Source organism: Corvus moneduloides, chromosome 4 (genome assembly GCF_009650955.1).
Source record: "Corvus moneduloides isolate bCorMon1 chromosome 4, bCorMon1.pri, whole genome shotgun sequence".
Lineage (NCBI taxonomy): Eukaryota > Metazoa > Chordata > Aves > Passeriformes > Corvidae > Corvus > Corvus moneduloides.
Window position 1 is genome coordinate 25202739 of NC_045479.1, and position 21248 is coordinate 25223986.

Genomic DNA, 21248 nt, shown 5'->3' on the forward strand with positions numbered 1-21248 from the left:
CCCAAAACCAGCACCTCTGCAGGAAGCACTGCATAGGGGAGCTTCATCTACCCCATGAAGTGACACCAGAGGGCTTCTAACCCGGCCTCATCGGTGATGGTCCTAGCAAGCTGCCACAGAATTTGGGTATTTTAGGAACTCTGCTGCTTGACTGAAGGCCCCCAAAGCACCATGCACCAAAGGCATCCCGCTCCCTCCTCTTCCCCAAGGAGGAGAGCCAGCTCTCCCCCCTCTCCAGGGAGCTGAATCATGGCAGGACCAGGGATAGCCAGGCATATCGCCAATTTTTCCTATGTACTGCTATTCTTGGCAGCAGAAGAGGTCACTGAGACAGCTGTCCTGGCCCTGTTGCACAATCCTGGGCATCACTGAGCTATTCCTAATGCTGTGAAACCAGGACCCTGCCTGCAAGGCTGACACTGAGCACCAGTTCATCCGAAGGTGGCTGCATCCCTCCTTACCCAAAACCAGGCACACCCGAGGTGTTCTCTCTGCACTGGGCACACACCACACAACAAATGATTATTATATCATGCTTTTAATACAAACTTAAAAAAATCTGGAACAATAGAAACTGTACAGATTTGATCAACCTTTTTGTGGGGTTTTTTGTTTGTTTTTAACTAAATCTCTAGACACACCAATATCCCGTTCCAAAATATTGCACAACATTCTGAATACAAAACTCTGATTGTATTCCTCCTTCGCTAAAGAAAAAAAAAAAAGAAGGAAAAAAAAAGAAAAAGACAGCAACCCCCTGGTTCCCCCCTTTCAGTAGTCCCCTTCTCCAAAAAAAACCCCAAGCAGAGCACACACAGAAACCCTCCACTCGGAGACATACAGACTTCTGTCCTCTTTCACTCCTCTCCCACAAGGCAACTGTAGATTCACTCCTTGGAGAGGGGTGGGAGGAAAGGGAGGCTGAGTGGGGAGAAAGGAATCTTCACCACTTCTTTTTTTTTTTAAAGTTTTTTCCTGAAAAAATATTTTTTTCTCTCCTCTTTTTAAGAAAAAATCTTGAAAAGAAAAAAATTACATTTTTTTACGTTAGAAATACACATATATTATATATACCTCTTACATTTTACAAATGTAGCAAATTATTCAATACAAACGGACATCAACAAAAAGAACATAAACCCATAAAAAATAAAAGTTAAAAAAAAAAATCTTCTCTCTTCTCTTCCTAAGAAACCAGGTAAATTAGTGCAGGTTTTTAAAAAATAAAATTGAAGCTGAACGCCTACATCCAAGACTAGAAAAGACCTGAAAAGGCCATTAGTTTCCATTGCTGCCTGATGCTGGAGGAACATTTCTGAAGCACACTTTTTTCCTTTTAAGATGCAAAGAGGTTGGTCCCTCTTCTTTTCCTCCTTCCACTCACACCACTATTTTTAAAGCAGGTAGAATACGTGTGGCAGGGCAAAGCAGCATCAAAGCTTCACACACTTAAGCAGGTGGACGGGGAACATCCCCACTTCTTCCCTCCCTCCCTCCCTGTGCTGGAGGAGAGCATGCTGTCTCATGGCAGCAGCTCACAGGTGGCTTTGTCAGATGTGGGGACAGTGGGGGGGCAACTGGACCAGGTCCTGCTATCAGGGGCTGAGCAGCCCTCAGAGTCCAGTGTAGCATGTGGGGTAGCACCCAGCAGCACCCTGCTGGGGAGAAGGACTCCATGGCAGTGGTAGCATCCGTTAAGCGGCAGGTTCAAAGGAAAGAAAAAAGGGAAACACAACAGCTGGGCCATTCCTCATCAAGTTGTCCTAGTCTGGAAACCTGCAGGGTTGAGGCTGTGGGCACCAGCTCTGGGGAAACTGGCTGGGCTCTGGTCTCCTCACCCACCTGCTGCGTTGGTCATAGCTCGATAGCAAGCAGCCTGCTTGGGAACCCATGCTAGGCACAAGGTCAGGACCGCGTTCCCCATCACCCATCGAGAGGAGGGGTGCGCTGGAAACTCCTTGGAGAGCTCTGGGCAGAGGCAGTCTCCCTCCGACAGCCCGTTACCTTCTGCAAATGCTCACTGGCAACACAACTACAAAAGGGCTGGAGTGCCTCCATCTCAGGGAAGGGAGCAGGAAAAGCACATGGTCAAGCTCATCTCACCTGAAACTGAGATTTCTTGAAAGAGCACATTGGTTCCACGAGCACAGGAGGAGCGGATTTCAGACTGTGCTCCAAGAAGCAACATTAAAAGAAAACCAAACCTCAAGTTCAGGAAGCAGCAAAAAAGCTTATTTTTCATTTAAACTGAGAACTTCAAAGACTGGAGTTTCATCATCTCCATGTCTCTCCCCTTTGCACACTTTCATGCTCACATAGCAGCCTCCAAGGAGACCTCCCTTTCCACCTAAAAAGCCTCCACCCTTCCTGGGCATGAAACTGCCCTCCTTTGGCTTTCTTGGAAGGTGGGTTCTGGAGTCCTCAACACAGAAGCAATCAAGCTGAAAAGCCACTACTGCCTGACTGCAGCACATCATCCTGGGGAAAGCTGAGGAGTCCCAGATCCCAGCCCTGCTGTGAAGGGGCACCATACATTCACAGGCTGAGATGACCACTTGCCTTTGGAGCACCCAGCTCTACTCTGCCCTAAGCTTGCCACTGTCCATGCTGATGTGATCTGGATGGAATGAGGAATTTATGACAGGTGCTTCCTTTTCGCACTGGATCAGCCCCCTCCTCAAGCTTCTCCAGAAAGGCAAAGCAAGGGATTTAGTCAGGTGCATACCCAGCTGAAAGCACAAACCCTTATGCTACCACTCAAGACAGCAGCTTCAACAACATCACCCTATCTTCCTGAAAAGTTGTGCTGCCTCACTAACTAAAAAGGAAGGAATTTCTTCTCTGAGACAAGAAGATGAATTCACAGCACATAATGAGAACTCTGACCTCAGGGGCCACCTCAAGTGGATGCTGGCCCCTGCTGCTGGGGAGAACATCTGGGGAGTGGGGGCAGGATCCAAGCCGAGTCCAGCTGGTTCAGTGCCACCTCCCCCAAGCCACAGGGACAGGCAGGTGGTGTTTCTACACCACAGGGGCTGTCACCCAGACTGACTGGGTAGCCCTGAGAGAGCACAAAAAGGCCCTCTCGCTCAGGTACAGAAAGGTCCAATAACCAGAGCCACTAAGCTCAAAGCACTGTCCCCCTGTAGCCAGAGCTGGAAGTGCAGATGAGGAAGGGAGCGGGAAGAAGCCATTTCACAGTAATACTCTGCCCTGTGACGTGCTGGAAGATGGTCAAGGAGAAGAGTTAGTGCTTTTCAGTACACAGACAGAACAGCTGATGCCAGCTTGGGCTGGAGCCACAACAGCACAATGGTCTGCACCCATGGGCACAGGAGATGCTCTTTGTCTACGTGCAGAGCTGTAACAGAAAAAGCAGGCTCACCCACCCATTCTGGCTAGCACGCAACAAGAGTGTGTTTGTCTCCACCAACACTGACTCATCCTCTTCTAGCCCCTCCTCCAGCACAGTGGTATGAAGATGACATCCCTACCCCCAGGTGGAAGGGCCCTGTGTCCAGCGTGGGGCAGGGGGTGGTGCAGGGAATCAGGAGCATTGTGACCTACAGTTGCACCAGTCTTGGGCTGGGGTGGGAGAAATGGGAACACAAACCAAAAAAAAGCCCAAGACTCATTTTAAGGAGTAAAAAAGTGAGTAGGAAAAAAGCACAGGTACTGAGTTAAAAAACAATTCAGTGCTTCAGGAGCGTTACCAGCACAGCGCAACAACACTGAGCTCTCTCTTTTCCCAAGAACCTATATTTGTAAGGTTTTAATATTTTCTGTATATTTCTATTTTTCTTTTCTCTCCCTCTTGTTTGTTTGTTTTGTTCTTGTTTCCCCCCCTCCCTCCCTGCCCCAAAATACTCTCCTTCCTTTGTTTTCAGTTGGCCAGGACGACGGGCTGGAACGACTGGCTAGGATACTGCATGGCATTCAGGTTGTAGCTGAGTCCTTCCACGAAGGGAGACTTCTCCAGGAAGAGGCTATTGGTGCTGCCACTGAAGACCTGAGCCATATCAAAGGTACCACCTGTGCTGGCGTTGAACTGCGATGCTGGCGGGATGCTGCTGGCCTGGCTCTCACTGGCAACACCATCGAAGAAGAGACTGCTGGCTCCCGGTGAGCCGCCACTGTAAACGAACTCCTTGGCATTGGGGGAGAGCTGTGACTGCGGGGCTTGGCTCCCAGCGCTCCCGACGAAGTTCAGAGAGTGCATAGACAGGGAGAGGCCCTTGTGCTTCAGCAGGTTGGTGGTGGGAGACCTGACCATTCTCGGCTGCTGCACAGCCCCTGCTCCACTGCCCCCTCCTCCAGCTCCTCCACCCTTCTTCATCTTGGTTGAGCCGAACTTGGTGGCAGCAAAGGTGGCAGTGGTGAAAGTGATGGGCTGTGCAGAGCGAGGGATGAAGGTGGGGCTGGGTGACTGGCCAAAGGAGGGGGACGGAGAGTTGGACAGCGAGTTGTCACGGCTGCCGATAGGGACAAATACCTGGGCATCAGGGTTGAAGCTGCTCTTGATTTCTTTGTCCAGCTCTGTGGCACTGCAGCCCTCACTGTCATCTAGGTAGAGAACCTTAACAGAGCCCTTCTCACCGATCTGGTAGGAAACCTCAAAAGGATCAATCCAGACACTCAGCTCTTCTGGCACATTGGCACGTACATCCTCCACAGCCAGCCCGCTCCGCTTGGCCGCCAGCTCCACCACCGGATCCACCGTCTCCCCTATATGAACACAGCGATAGCCAGATCCCTTCAGAGGTTTCTCTGGGTACCAGTGACCCTCATATTTCTTCTTCAGCAGGCGCTCTAGCTCCTCACCAAACAGGTCTGCCCGCCTCCGAGGAAGCTTGTTGTACAGGTATGAGATGATGAAGTTAAGAGCAACTTTGATCTCCAGATGCATACTCTCTTCGCAGCAAGCAAGTCAGGGCAGTGTATTAAAAGTAACAAAATGACAGAAACATAGACAAGTTTTGACTCCAAAGAGACCTAGGGAAAGAGAGAAAAGGATGGATGAAGACTAGAGAAGACAACAGCTCTCCACCTGTTGAGATAAACAACTGTGCCTTTTCATGAACAAAGCAGAATGAGCAGTTTGCACAAATACTAACAAGAAGTAATGCTCTCTAGGAGAGTCACCACAAATCTACTGGTCTTCAAAACAGAGGGATGCCAGTAGGGAGGAGTCTCCCTGCTCCTCTTTCAGAAGAAATAAGGGTGTAGCCACTACCTGCACACAAGTACGTACATCACACTCACCTCGCTGCCAAGCACTGCTGCTGTAACCAGGCAGGCCACCGTCTGCTCTGGCAGAGCTCTGTCAGCACATCTAACACGACTCTCCTGCCCTGGCACCCAGCTGCTTCCAGCACGCCTCACCTGCACCAGCCTCTCCAGAGCACAAGTGCAGCACCTGAACAACCTCGTGACTCGCTCAGCAGCTTTGTGCGGAGAGATCTGCTCGTGCTCAGGACGGCAGGGCCAGCCTCTCCTCTGGGAGGCTGGGTGGTTGTGCCGGGTGCCACGTCCTGCTGGAACAAGCGCAGAAGGGACGAGAAGGAGCGAGGGAGGGGGCCGAGGCACCAGCTGCCAGCCCATGTTTACTATCCCCTTGACTGGCAGGCACATATCTTATTAAGTGTACGCAATTGAGACTCTGCCTAGCTACAAGCATAAAATCTCAGTTTAATTCGGGGGGGGGGGGGAAGAATGGGACAGGAAACACGCATAGGATCACAAAATACGCACGTGCCAACAACCTGTCCAATACAGTTCACATCGCTTATCCCTGCACAGAGGGAAGATGAGCTCTGCCAGGATCAGGTACCTACTTAATAAAAACTGAAACTGCTTGCCAAAGATTGAAGTAATCCTCCCCTCCTCTCTCTCTGCCTTGTAAGGAAGTCTCCAAAATGGAGAGAACCCACAAAAGCACAATGCAAAACCACAACACTCAACTCTTCCATTACACACAGATTTGCAAACAATGTTTGTCTGGGTACAAAAAAAACCCAAACCAAACCAGGTATGTCAGCACTACACTCTGTCACTCATCCAAAGAAGATGAATCCCACAGATATTTTAAGAGGAAGCACACTTCCAGTAGCCTCCACGCCTCTCCAGAGGAAAGAAGAATATCCAGTTTTTAATTGGCAGCTTAGTCAGAGGCCGCTGTGTCTTCAGCTGCTCTCACCTTGCTCAAAGAGATACACTGTGTTCAACCGTCTTCCTAAAATGGGCTTTAGGGATGTTCTTGCACAGCACTTAAGCCAATGTTTATGATGTGTGACAATTATTTGGGGGTGGGGATGGAGTACAAACATACACTGTCAGCATTCTCCTGAAAAATCCCAGCAGCACAACCAGGTATCCATGCTGGCCTAAGCCAGGAGGAATTAAAAAACTGACCAGACTTGTTTGCTTGGTCTAGTTTAGTGGACAGGAAGGACTGAATAATTTTTAAAGAAGCCCTCAAGTATTTTGAAGCTTTACTACAAAAAAGGGATGCAGATTCTATGCTTTTTCTGTACTACTCCAAGTTCACAGAGGCTTAGCTTTAGGAGGATGGTAACAAGAAACAGATCCCACATCCCAAATCTGCCAACAGGGAGGCCAGTTCTAAAAGGAACCCCCTTTGGGTTTGATTCAGCAACATAAAACCACGCAGGAACAAGGGAATGAAAAAGAAGTCTTGCCTTAAAAACCTACTTCAAGGAATTACTGTAACGTAACAAACTTTGGTAGGTCACTGCAACCTGACCAAGTCCAAGTAAGAACAGATGAACACCAAAGAAATAAGGAACCACAGTTTTTTCTACGAACAGTAAGGAGAAGCCATTTTCAGAAAGCAAAAGTCTTGGCGCAGAGACAGAGCCTTTTCCACAGAAATGAAGTATGAAGCAAATCCCTAAAGAGCATACCTAAACCCTAACAAGAGTTTGTATGGACTATACTACCTCAAGGGAGGATTACACGGAGCTCTCTAACTACTTTGGCTTTGAGACATTCGAAAAGAGGACACCTTGGGATCCCAGCAAGTTAAGCACGAAGAGAACAGACAGTTTGTAAGTCTTTTAATCTTGTGATAAATTCTAATCCAGATCAAAAATCTAGTAAGAAATCAGATATAAAAGACTGGGAAAGAAAGAGTGGCCAAAATTTGTTAACACCCTATCTGCAACACAAATGTCTCAATATACATTGAGGAGTCCAGATCCTCATCAACTTTTTGCAGAAATCAATGAGAATGTACAATTATACATCATCGTCTCCTTTATTCTTTTCTCTTGTTTTCCTAAAAAGAGAATATTCTGTACCTTGTTTATGAAAAAGGTAAGTTAATTAGCCTAATAACACCAAAGCTGCCAAGGTAGTGGCATACAACTGATACCTGCAGGAGGCACAAAATAAAGTCACTGGCTCCTCAGGTTGTTGATATGGCAAGATATGCTCCAGTAGGCGCCTCTCAATTTCTTTCTACTGCACTAGAAAGTGATAAAGTAATTTAAAAAAAAATTTTAAAACCCAAACCCCACCAAAAACCAGCTGAAGCAGCATGGCTCTGAGAGAAGAAACTACCGAATATCAATTGTAAGAGGTATTCTGAGCAGGCTTCCATAAAGACCAGCATTTTCAAAGTAAAGGCTTACTGTACAGCCTCGAGGTGCTGGCAGGGAACAAAGGAGCCCCCTCAGATTCCCCGTTTATCGGTATGCTGAAGGGGAGAGGCCAGACCATCACTTGCAACAGAGAAGAAGCAATACAGGAACGATTCCCTCTCCTCCTGGCTACACCAACACGGTGGGTGACCTTGCCGGTATCCCCCTTTGAGATCCCGAAGGAGGCCTGGCCCCCGGAACGGGCTGGCCACCGCCTCGGGACTTGAACAGACAGCCCGCGGTCCCACAGCCGGACACACCCGTCTGGAACGAGAGCGCCCTTCCCAGCACTCCCCTAAACGCCGGCGGAGAGGCTTCCCCCCGCCAGACGAACGGCCCCGCGGGGACGAACCCTGTCACCCCCTCCATCCCCGGTAGTGCGGCCATCCCCGGTGCCCGGCCAGCCCCGGCACGCCGGGAGCTGTAGTCCTCACCCCCCCTCCCTGCCCCGCGACCTACTTCTCCCCGGACTGCAGCTCCCGGCGCGCCCCGCGCCCGGCCCGGCGCGTCCCCCAGCGGGGCAGGGCACAAAATTTTCCACGGCACATGCGCGCTAGGGCCCGCCCGCCCTTCCCGGCGCTGCCCACGGCCGGGAACACGCCCCGCGGCCCGGGACCGCCGGGCAGCCGCCCCCTTCTACCCTTCTCCTCCCTCCGTCTCGGCAGGGATGGGCGGGCGCGTCCCACCCCGCAGCTGCTGCCCCGCCACGGCTGCGGGTCGGAGCCCGGGAGGCCGCAAGTCCAGTATCCTTCTGTCTGTCTCCCCCGCTCCTCGCTGCTTGTCCCCTTCGCCCCAGTGGGGCACGCGAGGTCGCAAACAAGGTTCCCAACAGAGCGGTCGGATGGATGCGGACATGTCAACAAGGGCGAGCTCCTGGCCCCGCACGCCCAGCGGGGCACCGCAGATCGGGGTGTCCGGGGGAGGGGGGCAGCCCAGCCCAGCCCCGACAGCGCCTTTGTTGTCGCCGGGCTTCTCCCCCACGGAGCTCATCGTGCACGAAGGGGAACACCCTGGCGACATCCCCCTTCCCCGGGAGCCCAGGGTGCCCGCCGCCGCCCTCGGACCCAGCCTGCCTTTTTTGGGGCTGCTAGGGCTGGGGCTGAGCCGCATCCCGCTCCAGTCCCCCCCGCCCCTCAAACTGGGCTGAAGGGAATGAAATGGTGAACTGGGGCACTGCAAAGCGTCCCCGATCCAATGACTTTCACCCCCATTCTTCTCCCCTGAAGCCCCATTAATCCCCCCCCGAGGCCACAGCCGCACAGTGGCTCCACGGACGGGCAAATCGCTGCTCCTGGCGGGGAGGGGAACGATGAGCCCCCTCAGACCGAGCGCACAGAGAGGACGCGCGCTGGGGGGGCCCGAGCCCGAGAAGGGGTGTGGGGGAGGGAAGCACCCCCAGCCCCACTTACTTCGTCCTCGGCTCCAGGGCCGGCGGCTGCTGGCGGCTGTCGCGGGGGCCGTGGGCGCTGCCGGCGGGTCTCTGCTCTGCCCCGTCTCGTCCGTCCCCTCCCTCCCTTGTCCCCGGCGGCGCGGGGCGGGCCTGGTGCTGTGGTGTGGATGCCGCTGCCGTGTCCCCAGAGCCGCCCGCGCCCTGGCCCCGAGTGAGCCAACTCACGGCAAACTTTCACCCTTAGCAACCTCTCGGCGCACGGATCCGCTCCCGCCCCGCGTGATGCGGCCGCGGGGGGCGGGCCGGGACTACTTCCCCCTCCCGTCGCCGTCCGCAGCGCCCCGGGATGGGGCGGGGGGGTCGGGCCGGCGGAGCCCTCTCTGCTGCCCCCCCGGCACCGGGAGTATCCCGCATCCGAGCGCAAGGGAAAGGAGGGGGCCGCGGCCTTAGAGGGGATTGACCTGAGGATTTCCCCAAGCGGCGTAGCCTGAGGCGACGGGAGGTGGGGGGGAATCGAACGGAGCGGGCAGGGCCGAGACCGGCCGGCGTGGTCCCCGCCCCCGCGCACCACGAGTACTGTCAAGCCCCAGCTCGGTGGCAAGGCCGGCCCCGGGACTCCCGCAGGGTCAATTCCCTGCATGCCCCAGTCACGTCTGGAAAAACCCCCGTGGTGGAGCCCCCCGCCCTGCTAGAGCGGAGCAGCTCGGGGCGACGTGCCCACGAGAAATCCCGGCTCCCTCCATCGTTGCAAACGCCTCGGGACCCCGGGTCCCCGATGAGGGTGGGGAGCCCGGGGGGCTACGAGCGTATCTCCCCGGGAAACAACGGGGCAAGGCCAAACCGGGCGCGCTGGTGTCACTGCGGGGAGGGCACGGCCATCCCCGCGACGGGGACGGACACCCCGCCCCCGGCACGAGCTCCCCGCCCCCCGGACTATTTCGTCTCAGCACGCCTGTGTGCCTCCGCCTTTAACAGAGCTGGGCCGGGCCCCGCCGCGGCGGAGACGAGAAACCCGCAAGGTGCGCGAGGGCCGCCCGTGCTAAAAATAACTGCGGCGTGTTAGCAACAGCCTTCCCATTGGCTGGCCGGGCCCGGCGGCGCCTTCGGATTGGAGCGCTGCCTCAGCCAGTGAGCCGAAGGGGGTGTGCGCGGCGGGCGGTGCCGAGCGCGGCCCGGGGACTGCCGGGAGATGTAGGCACCGGGGCGGCCGCGGCCTACTCCGTCCCGGGTGCTCCCGCACCGCGGAACCTTCGCGGGTTCGGGCACGGTTCGGGGTTACAGGCTGCCCTGGGGAAGGACAACCGTGGTGACGGCCATCCCTGGGGCCAGGGGCCGATGGCGGCACCTCCATTGCCAAAGGCTGAGCTGCACCGCCCACTGGCAAGCTGAAGGCACTCTCACCCAGCGCACATACAGATCCACACCCTTTATTTCAAAGCATACCCATTACTAGTTCCAGGAAAATGAAGAAAATGCCGACAGGCATCCCCAGGCCGTGTATTTTACAGTCCAAGGTCACACCATCTTGCACACACACCACTTGCAAAGGCTGCTTGCTGTCCACACATAAAGCAGCTTTTGACCCAAGTGACAGTCCAAACTAGTGGAAGGGACACCAAGAATGGTGTTTCCAGGCTCTCCCAGCCACATGTCCTACATCTTCCTCAGTGCTGACACAAACATTACCACAGTCTCTGTTGCAGCAGGGGTAGCTGGCCTGGTAACCATCTCCCAAGTGCAAAGATACAAAGTTTATCTCTTGCTCCATTTCCACAACAGTCCTCAACCTCCTTCTGGGTTTGGTTTGTCCTCCCTCATTCAGGAACACTTCAGCTCAGATACTGCCTTTGCCACGGAAGAGCATTTCTTTGAGGCCAGCCAACACCATGTGTTAAGAAATCTATTAATGTTCCTTCCCAGACACAGCAGCCACCTTTGCTCATTTTCCCACTGATTAAAGAAAAAAAAACAACAACTTTTGAAGTTGTTTTTTTTTCCTGCAGGGGAAGGGGAAAGAGAAGTGGAAGATTTATGAGAGCTATTATGAGCAGCCTTATTTTCGTCACTCCTATTTTAAAAGGAATTTAGTTACAAATGAACAGCTTTTTTTTTTTTTTTTTTTTTCAATTATTCCCTTGCTTTGCTGGAAAAAAAACCATGCTGTCAGCCAGAGATCAGGAAGTTAAAACGACTGAGCTATTTTTAGCATCATTAAGCAAAAAAAGGCAATTACATTTCTAAAATTCTATTATTGTTTTAATAAGGTGTTACTAAGAGGATGTCACATATTAGGGCTCTTTAAAATACCTGTGCCTTGATTGTGCTCCTTTAATTATGGCGTTGCCCTTGTACACACGCAGGCAGAGGAATTCTGTCACAGTATCTGCTCCTGCATTCTCAGCCATTTGGCTCTTACGTCAAAGCAGAGCTACCGTGTCACATGTGCATGGGGACGGGAGCAATTGCCAAGCCACTGGGACAGAGCTCGTTTGGTCGGGTTATTTAATGCCAAGGAAGGGGAGTCAGGTTATAATTGGGCATAATTAATATCGCCATACCCTGAATCCTCTGTACATTCAATTCACATGACAACCCCAAGGAAATGAAAAATTCTTTCCTGCTATTGAAAAAGGCAAACATCTCCAGCTGATGTCTGTAATGAGAAAATAACAGCTCCTGTGCAGATAAGGTTTCAGAAGCGAGATTTTGTCCGTGCAGCTCCCACGGGAAAAGCTCACAGGCAGATTCCAGGCCTTCATCTACCTTTTTGTTTTGTCTTTTTTTAAAGAAAAGTAATGCTTGGGGCTCAAGGGCTTTGTCAAGACAAGGTCTAGGTGGTTCAAGGGACTGGAGGTATGTTACAAAGCTATTTGCTGAGCTCAGCTGTGGCTGGCAGTTGGTCTGAAGGGGTGTGTAACAGGGAACACCTACATTTCAGAACACAGCAATGCCTTGTTAGTACTGGCAACAGAGGCCAATTTCTTAATAGGCCAAAAGGTCCCATGTTCTCTCCTTCGATGTAAATATTTGAAATTAAAGGGTTTTTTAAAAATTTGTTATGCAACACTTTAATAAAAAAACCCCCACTACCTAGGAAAGTAATGGCAGGAAGACACATTTAGCTCCGTGCATTAGGATTTGAAGACAGCACCATGGGGGTTCAGCTGCCACGTTGACAAAGCTGTCCCTGTCTCTCCCACCCTTCCCTGCTGTTGCCACACAAGTACTTTGCAGCTGGCAGCCAGGGCGCCCCTGAATCTGGCTGCACAGGACTCCACAGACTGATGAAGTCCTTCCAAAGCTTGGCCTGCACACAGCAGCAGGACGTGTCTTGTCTCATTCCCCCCCTGTGGGGAAACTTGCCCTTTTAGCACATGCTCTGGTCTCCAGTACTGCAAGGCAATCTCCTTCTCCTGGACAAGTACTTCAAAATCCATTTAGGTGAAAAATACTGCAGTTTTCTAAAGGCCCTGCCTAGGTATCATCTACTGGTACATAGAAATCATTGCCAGGCAAGCAAAGAGTTATTTTTCTGGGCTACAAAAATGTGTCCATTACCCTTGTCTGAATTAGCAGCTTCAGGGCAACGTTCTGTCCATGCTCTGAAAGTACTAGAAAGGCAGTGGCACTGAACTGATCTGAGCACCAGCAGCATTTGGCATGCTCCCTGGAGCTGTCTGAGCAAACAAGGCAAAGGGGAAAAAGCCTGTCCCTCCCTCTCTCCACCTGCCCAGTGACTCAGAACAACTAGAAATGGCAGCTTAACTCTCAGAATCCAGACTGATATGTCCAGCAGTCAGCGTGAGGGCATCAAGAGTGCCAAGAAAGTGAGTATGCTCAGCCATTTTTGGGGATGGGGGAAGGGATGGGGACACTCATACCTCACAGCAAGCCCTGCCTGGCTGATCCTGCTAAATGATTAGGAACAAGGGGTGCTCTAAAATTAGCTCACCAGGGGGTATTGGTTCTGAGGTAAAAAATAATTCCTTACTTTATTTCCCTCTACCTTCACTGAAAAACTTTTGTCATCTTCCAAATTTCCAGGAAAGAAAAAAAATACGTACAAACTTTCTGCATTCCTAGTTTGATAATTTGGGCAGCCTGACTGAGGGTAAGTGATAAATTCTGGTTGAAGTGATAAAGTTCCAGGTACAAAAAATCTGCATGTCATGGCCTGCTTTTCAAGAAATACAGCATTTAAAATGGCTGATAACAGGTCTGACATGGGCTTCTGGGTCTACAGAGGCAGTTGCTTATTCCCATTGAACTGCTTTGGGAGAATAGGTTTGCTGTAACCAATGAGCTAGATTGCTCTGAACACCTTGGCAAATGGCATCCACCAGAAGCTGTGTAAGGGAACCATGGTGCAGGGAAGAAAACATACTCTCAGATACTGCAAAAAGCCTGGAAAAGAAACCTGACAGAATTAATAGCTGGGGGCAGGAGAGGGAGGAGCAGCTGAGATAGCTGTAGGGCCAGTGATAGATAAAGCCAGCTGCAGCAGGGGAAAAATTACTTTTGAGGGGAGGATAATCACAACTTGTGTGCTTTTCACTTTTATCCAAATGGTTGCAGCAGGTAGAAGAGGCATTTAAGCCAAAGAGTAGTTAGAGGAATTGGTACTAGGCTCAAAGAAATAGCTGAAATCCTGGAAGGGGCACAAAACAAAAAAAGGTCTTGGGGCTCTGCACCCCAAGACTGCACAAAGACAACCATGTTAGTGTAGCACACGCTCTGCTCAGACTACAAGCGCTTGGAGGACTACAGAGCACACACACTGAGCCAGGACCCTGATTTAACCATCTGAGGAGTGTACACACCCGTGGGGAACTCAGTTCCGCCTCTGCACAAAGGCGCCTGTTCCCAGATCTTTGCTGAGCCAACAGACTGCTTTTAGCCTGTACTGGTATTTGACAAACAAGCAGCCTCTGGTTTCCAGCACGCACACGGCCAATAGCCTAGAACACAATAGTTGGTTTCCCATTACAGCAGGGAAGGCTTTAACTTATTCACAAGAACAGGATAGCAAGTCAAATAGCTTAGTAGGTTTTAGAAAGGGATTGGATGTTTGCACGGTGAAACAACATCCACAGCCGTATTAGCCAGGGTAAGGGTTACAAGCTCAGCGATCCTCATGCTACGGGACAAAATGATCAGTGGCTGGGATCACAGGCAGACAAAAGCAATAGCCGTTCCCTGAAGCTCCTTGCAGCAAGGTCACGTGGCCATAAGCAGACACTGTCAGAAACCAGATAACCCATTGTGAAGTGCTAGCTGGGCTAATCCTTCGTGTCCCCAGAAAGCTCCAGAGAGGCTAGGCACAGAATGAACCAAAGAGAAATTCTTGTTTTACAAAAAATAAAAACCCAAAAGAAAAAGTTTTATTGGTATGCATCCTACAGGAATGGTTACAAGAAATGGCCTTGGATTAATCTGTCAAAGAAAACATGGAACAGCTGTGCTCTCCCTAGGAAGGCACCAGCCATGAGCAGGTTCCTTACAAAACAGGGCAGCATGGAAATATACTGGAGGAAGGGAGGAGGGGAGCAGATTGATGCTCTGTTCTTCAACACTAATGGATGGGGCAATTTCAAACAATTGAGAGGAGGCCCAGTAAGAAAAACCTCAAGCTGTAACACCTCTGGTGCGTTTCTCCACACTAGAAACACACTTGCCATTTTTACTGAGCTGGTCTTCTCTACATGGAAGTGCTTGCCCACTCTGCTTTGCCTAGAGAGATGGGGCAACTGCTAGCAGAGCTTCTGCAAAGGCAAGAGACAGTAATCTTCATTTGCCCTCTCTCATCATTGGTTCTGATCAGGTTTCAGTCTCCACTCAGTCTGTTATTTCTCCAACCCCAAGTATATTACTGAATTTGTACTGCTTTAGAAAAAAATAATCAACCAGTTTTCAATAAGAGTAAAGTCCAGAGATGTTCCAAGACCCTCTTGCCAACCCAACAGGAGGTAGCCACATACGAATAGGATCACCTCTTCTTGAAGCCATACTTTTTCCTTTCATAGAAAAGATCTGTCTTGGAACTGCCCAGGTTGACAATCTTAGGGCAACCATCCCTCTGTAAGAAGAGAAAATGTAAGTTAGAAAATGGGCAAACACAGAACAACATCATAGTTTCAGTAGGTTCTCAGTTCCCACACTCTTCATCCCATTCTCAACACATTTCAAACACCTGTACAGACAAATTACTCTCCAGTAAGAGAACTGGAACAGAGAAGAGGATGGATATCTTTTCAGCATTACTGTAGGACATGGTCTCCCTCAGGGCCAAAATGGAAAACAGCTCATATAACATCAGCCATTTAATGAAAAGGATGCTCAGTGCCTCAAGACTGAATTCTTTCTAAATTAGGATATGCAGGACTTATAGAGCCCAGAAGAATAACCCTTCCCCTCTTTAGCCAAGAAGAATCTTGCTGCTCTAGATGCCACCAAACCCATTCTTGTGTTTAGGAACCCCTCTCAGCTGTGACAGCAGAACTGAATCTCAGATTTCTTGCATCCTGGATCAATTACTGCAGAGGCTGTACAGTCAGCTACTCACAGCAGCTACGCAGGTAAGTTCTTGTACCTGAATTCCAGTAGATGGTGAGGAAAAAACCACAAGAAAAGCAAGGGGAGTAGGGGAGACCCTCCTGAGAGGTGTGGTTGCAAAACCAAATCAGAAATGCACCTCTTGGTATACCTGGGAACATTTGCCCGTGGGCCACCTGAGCCCAGCATCTGCATAATTCTTTAGGGCAAAACATTATGGCTGGCCACAGCAGCTGTGAGGGGCCCAGAAGGCAGAGGAACACGTGTCCTTGGCTGATGTGCAAGCCTGAGTGCATTACATTTAGAAAGCCCCTGGGCAGATGTCAGATGCTGTAGAATCTGCACCCAAGCTGCCTGGCTCCTGTGCCAGAGATGGAATCTGGTGGGGAGGATCTGCATGATAGGAATAACAGGAGTGGTGGGGAACAGAAATCATCCCTCCCCCATACACCTGCCACAACCCATTTCTAGCTATTGTCTCCTTATTTCATTTTGAACCTCAATAGTAGGACTCTTTCAAGCCTTGCCTCCCACGATCCATAGAGTCTGTTCAGATCCTGACAGCCTTATTGCAGGGCTCTGTTCATTCTTCCACCTCCTCCTAAGGACACAGCTCATGAGCATGCTCCTTTCTTCAGGAAAAGATTACTGTTTGCAACTCACATCCTGGGTGAAAAGGTGGGATTCTGGCCCTCACCCACAGATCAAAGTGGGCTGAAACAATACTTCATTCCTTCCTCCACCAGAATAAATGAACCAAGAGTAACCAGGTCCTTTGCCTTGTGCCCAATAGCATTCCACCTCTGCCCTCCATTTCATTTGCTTTCTTGCTTCACTTTCTTTTCCAGTCTTTCTCTGAGGATGATGGAAGTGCTGTGGCTGAAACCTTGGACTGTTAAAGCTTCAGGTACAGAGCTCTGTCCATCTCTTTTTTTTGTTCACACCAGCACCAGACACCATAATTGTGACAGGCAGCAGCACACTTAATTTTCCTCCTTCTGAGCTCCCTACGCTTGTGCCAGCACTTTTCAATCCTGAAACAAATCATGTCAAATCTGCTGTTTCAGATCTGCAAATTCACATCTGCATGAATATGTAACATTTGAGTTTTCTGCTATGGAGCAACTTTCTTCACTCATGGCAGCCTTCACTCAGGTGTTAAAATACTCTGGACCTGTTATTCTCCTCTAGCTCTATGTTTTCTACAGTCCTCCCTGACAGAGCAGCTGGCTATTTCACACCTGAACCAGACATGATAAGATACAGGTGATCTTAGGTTATGATAAACACCTGTTGGGAATCCATATGAATTGATAAAAATAAAACCAAGCCTGTTTTACTCATGACTTATAAAGCCACGTGTCTTCATTCCAAAGGCATGTGAACAAAACTACTATTTCTCAAAGCATTTTTAAAGTAGGAGGCAGCATCACCATCACAGCACTTATATCCATATCTAGAAACAGAGAAATACTATGGTCCTGTTAGATGTAATGACTTAATTCAAATGAAGACCTGCTCCCGTCCTGGATTTGGCTGCAGTCCTCTAGAGAAAACAGGCACTGGAGAGAATTAAACCAGCAACTCACTCAGCTGAGGACACTCCTGTAAATTGCTCTGAACCACTCTCTCAGCATGTTCTTCACAGTCATTAGGGTGCACAGGAAATGATATTTGCAAAACACAGGGCAACCTTTAACAGACACTCTCATAGCTACCAGACCTATATTCTGGGATAGCAGAACTGTAAGCATCATGTTCTTGTTCTTCTGTAAGGTCTTTCTAATGCTTTGTTGCAGTTGTTCATCTCCTGCACTCGTTGTGTTGGATTATTAACAAAAGCCTTACAAGGAGTGAACAGCTGCCTTATTTCACATGTGCAGTGGCTATCTTTCAGTACAACATTATAAAAAGATTATAGCTCTGACTGTAGACAAAAGGGACCATTACACCAAAAAACATTAGCAGAAAGAGTTATCTACAATATACACCATTCCAGAAAAGAATAAGAAAATATAAATTGTATCCCATTGAAATGATACAAGCATCAAACTTGTGAAACACAATTACCAGTGGAGCCACTGGACACTAAGGACCAACTTTATGTTGTTATTCAAAGGAGAACAAAGGTTTTGATTCCACAGGCCTTACAGTACCATATGTGCTCTTAATCAGTGGCTCATAATGGACTTCTAGTGAGGAGCTGCTCCTGCCCCTGCCTTACAGTGTCTGCAATGTTTCTGACCCTGGTGAAACCTAGGCTGGAAAGGTAGTAAGATAACAACCTGAAGTGGTAACAAGCAGTGCGTGAAGGAAATGAACTGTGAGCATGTGAAACAGTCAGATCCTTAAAAGGAAGAGAGTTACAATTCCTCAAAATGCTTTGCAAACACAGGGAACTATCAGAACGGGAAGAAAGGTTTGAGGTACTGCAAACGAGTGCCAAGCATCCCATGTCCCAGCACTAATTTCAGCAGCTCCAAGCCCTTAAAGGTAAGCACGGCTACCATGTAGCTGGGATGGCAACATACATCTTTTTCCTGGATGGTGCACTCCTTGCAGTAGTAGGCGTCGGACACTCCGGGCCCCCCGCAGATGACGCAGCGGCCCTGGTAGGAGCCGTAGTTACACTCGTCACAGATGCGCACCAGGGTGCAGGGCCGCACGTACGAGTCGCAGATCACGCACTTGCCGTCACCTGCGAGCACAGCAGAGCCTTTGGTTACAGAATGTCCTTTTTGCCACCCCCCACGTCAGAGGAAAAGCTTCCTAGTCAAAGAACTTGCCTGTAGACTCAAAGACAATACAGCTGAACTGCAGAAATGTGCCTTGCAGGCACAGGGCATAACTTTGTACTGCACACAGACTTGAGAGGAACAAGGGCCGTGGCCTGCAATATTCGAGGGTTTTTTTTTAATTTAGTCATACATTCACAGTCAGGGAAGAAACCCAAAGTTACTTCTTTGTGATTAGCCAAGACTTGCTTAGACTGTACCACTACTTTTATGCTACAACTTTTCCTGACTTTTTCACTTAAAAAAGAAAAAGCCACACTGACAGGACTAGTGTCCTTACCTACACAGAAGCAGCAGTGTAAGCTTCTCCCACAGTGCCACATCAACAAAAGTCTGGAGTTACTATCCTCAAAGAGATAAGAGACTGTACTCGTGGTCCCTTTAATCCTTCATCTGTGAGAAGGCCAAAGAAAGGGCAAACTGCCATGAATGGCCATTTCACAAAAGTTGCTCTTGCTCTCTCACAAGGAACTGAGTGAAATTCAAGTAGTCATACCATACAGGCAAGGAGCCATCAGATGCCAGGAACAGTTTCTGCTGCGCTGGACCTTAACCAAAACACTGACCTACAGATGAAAGGCTTCATATCCCATTACCAGTTCCCAAGGTATCTAATCCTGACTCCCACAGACAGCTTGCCTAACCTGCTCTTAAATCTCTGGTGTGATAGCCCTCAGCTACTACCAATGGGAATTTGTTTCACTTGTCAGGTGCTCTTGAAAACGATTGTCTTGCTTCAGACTGTCCTTCTCCCACCTTACTTATTTTCACACTATTTTTGAATCACAAACTACTCACTTCATTTGTCCTGTTCCCTTACAAGAGCAAACAACAGATCACAAGGATCTAACAACAGATCATACTCTTTCTTCCCTTTCACGGCTAAGCATTCGATTCCATGGGGTTTTTTTCCTGTTCTAACTCTAGACATTTGCCCTCCATTTCTTCTCCTAGATGCTGAATCATACTTTCCCACAATATGATGAAGCCAGAATCCAAAAAATTTTTTTTTCCCCCTGCTTTGAAATAATCAGGATGAGATTTTGGCATTACACATTACAAGTATCTAATGAAGTACTTACTGTAGCCTCAGCCACAGGAAATGCTGGCAGCAGCTACTCACTCTAGAACTGCGTTCCTGTGAGAGTCTGTTTGAGCTTGCAACTTTTTAAGTATTCCTTGAGTTACACTTGCAACATTAAGGTAACTGTTCCGGTCTCAGAGTGACATCAAGTTTGTGGTTAAAGCAAAAACAGATTTCAACCTTCAAATCTAAACTGCATGCCCTAACCACACCACCATGTTATCAAGCAACTAAATGTGGACACTATACTTACATTTTTCACAGAGTCTTCCAATTGCTGAAAGAAAAAAAATAAAGAAAAAAATTATTTGAGGCAGAATAAAGAAAAAAATTATTTGAGGCAGGAGAAAAATCTAAGTAACTACAAGCTTGAATGTCGAATAATTATCTTCTGTAATGAGCAGTCCTTAAAAAAACCTGAAGGTTAAACCACAGAAACAGTTTGAGCATAAACACAAACACTCATGATAAACAATATATATCCTCCTGGAGATATTTACCAAGACCAAAGATGCACTGTGAATGCACAATGACACCCCTCTGCAGTAAGAAAACACACATTCATTATTCCACTTCAAACACAGCCAGTGTGTCTGACTGAAGGAAATGCTGTACATGAGTCTTGGCACAGTTTTAGACTGGTTTAAGGGGGGGGGGGGGTGTGTGGAAATAAAATCAAGTGTTTGTTTAAAGCAGCCCAAACACCTTCTTTGCTTTAGAACATGAGGGTAGTTAAATGTATCTTAGAAGTCTTGTCACTTGTCTAGGACACTCACAGCAATGATTTTAGGAATTTGGATAAATGCCGTAAATATCGAGTTTCAAAGACTAGATGTCCACATTCACAAAGACTAAATAGTGATTTGGCTGAAGAGACAAGGGGTTTGTCAGGACATGACTTTTCAACATAGACAGATGGTTAGAAGCACTGACTATTCTAAAAAGATATTTCCTATGGACAGTGCAGCTAAATGTTTTGTGTTTATGGATTTTGCAGAAAGTTATTTGTTAAATTTGCTTTTACAAGGAGTGACAAAAACCTGGAAGGGGTACCTCAACTTCTAATCTTGTACAAGAGTTCTTTAAAACTTGACCCAAATACTGACCCAGATGCGACAAGGATAAATCCCGTTATCTGTATTACAGGGATAAGCCGGAAGATAACTTTCATCTCACAGCCAAAAAGATGTTCCCAAATGCTGCTGGATCCGTAACGCACGGCGGGGCAGCAAAACAACACGAAAATAAAAGGAAAGCAAAAGAGGGCGAGAGAGAGGGAGGGAGGAATAGAGAGAGGGAGGGGGACAGAAGCGGGCGGCGCGCGCCGCTCCTCCTCCCCGCCTCCGTCGGGCCTAACGGCCGCGCGCGCGCCCAACGGCCGGTAACGGGCCCACACACGCGCGCGCGCGCGCCTCCCGCTCGCCCCGCGGCGGGAAATGGGGCCAGGGGACTCCTCCATCCTCATCCCCCTATCCCCCCATCCCCCGGGACTCACCCACGCCCGCCTGCTTGCGGCAGAAGATAAGGTCCGGGTGGTGCTTGGCCATAGCGAGGCGATACCCGCCTGGCGCTGCTACTGCGGCCCCGCGGAGCCCTCACCACCGCACCGCACCGCCCCGCCCCCGGGTCCTGGCCGGGGTGAGGGCAGCGCCTGCCAGAGCGCTTCCCCCGAGCGGAAAAACGCCGGGGGATGCCGAGATAAACCTTCGCCCTAAAGCCACTCTATCTCTAACCTTTCTCCGCCCAGAGAAGCTCCGCGTGGCAGC

General features: G+C 49.6%; 2 protein-coding genes across 2 annotated transcripts; both read right to left on the reverse strand.

The window, feature by feature from the left end:
- Positions 1-519: 519 nt before the first annotated feature.
- On the reverse strand, positions 520-9329 carry TOB2 (transducer of ERBB2, 2). The gene is made up of 2 exons (XM_032106229.1): positions 9071-9329; positions 520-4992 (listed from the first exon to the last, which is right to left on the reverse strand). The coding sequence occupies exon 2, from the start codon at positions 4904-4906 to the stop codon at positions 3884-3886; it is 1023 nt and encodes a 340-aa protein (XP_031962120.1). The 5' UTR covers positions 4907-4992; positions 9071-9329; the 3' UTR covers positions 520-3883.
- Positions 9330-10463: 1134 nt separating this feature from the next.
- On the reverse strand, positions 10464-21121 carry PHF5A (PHD finger protein 5A). Its single transcript, XM_032105285.1, has 5 exons — positions 20978-21121; positions 19736-19759; positions 18135-18301; positions 11359-15127; positions 10464-11001 (listed from the first exon to the last, which is right to left on the reverse strand). The coding sequence occupies exons 1-4, from the start codon at positions 21027-21029 to the stop codon at positions 15038-15040; spliced, it is 333 nt and encodes a 110-aa protein (XP_031961176.1). The 5' UTR covers positions 21030-21121; the 3' UTR covers positions 10464-11001; positions 11359-15037.
- Positions 21122-21248: the final 127 nt, after the last annotated feature.

What these genes read in the sequence shown, in the direction of transcription:
- TOB2 (XM_032106229.1), bottom strand. Translation starts at nt 4,906, where the DNA reads ATGCATCTGGAGATCAAAGTTGCTCTTAACTTCATCATCTCATACCTG.
- PHF5A (XM_032105285.1), bottom strand. Translation starts at nt 21,029, where the DNA reads ATGGCCAAGCACCACCCGGACCTTATCTTCTGCCGCAAGCAGGCGGGC. An exon ending in TGGAAGACTCTGTGAAAAAT is followed by an intron (nt 18,302 to 19,735) that starts GTAAGTATAGTG and finishes CTGTGCTCGCAG; the next exon opens with GTGACGGCAAGTGCGTGATC. An exon ending in GCACCATCCAGGAAAAAGAT is followed by an intron (nt 15,128 to 18,134) that starts GTATGTTGCCAT and finishes CTCTTCTTACAG; the next exon opens with AGGGATGGTTGCCCTAAGAT.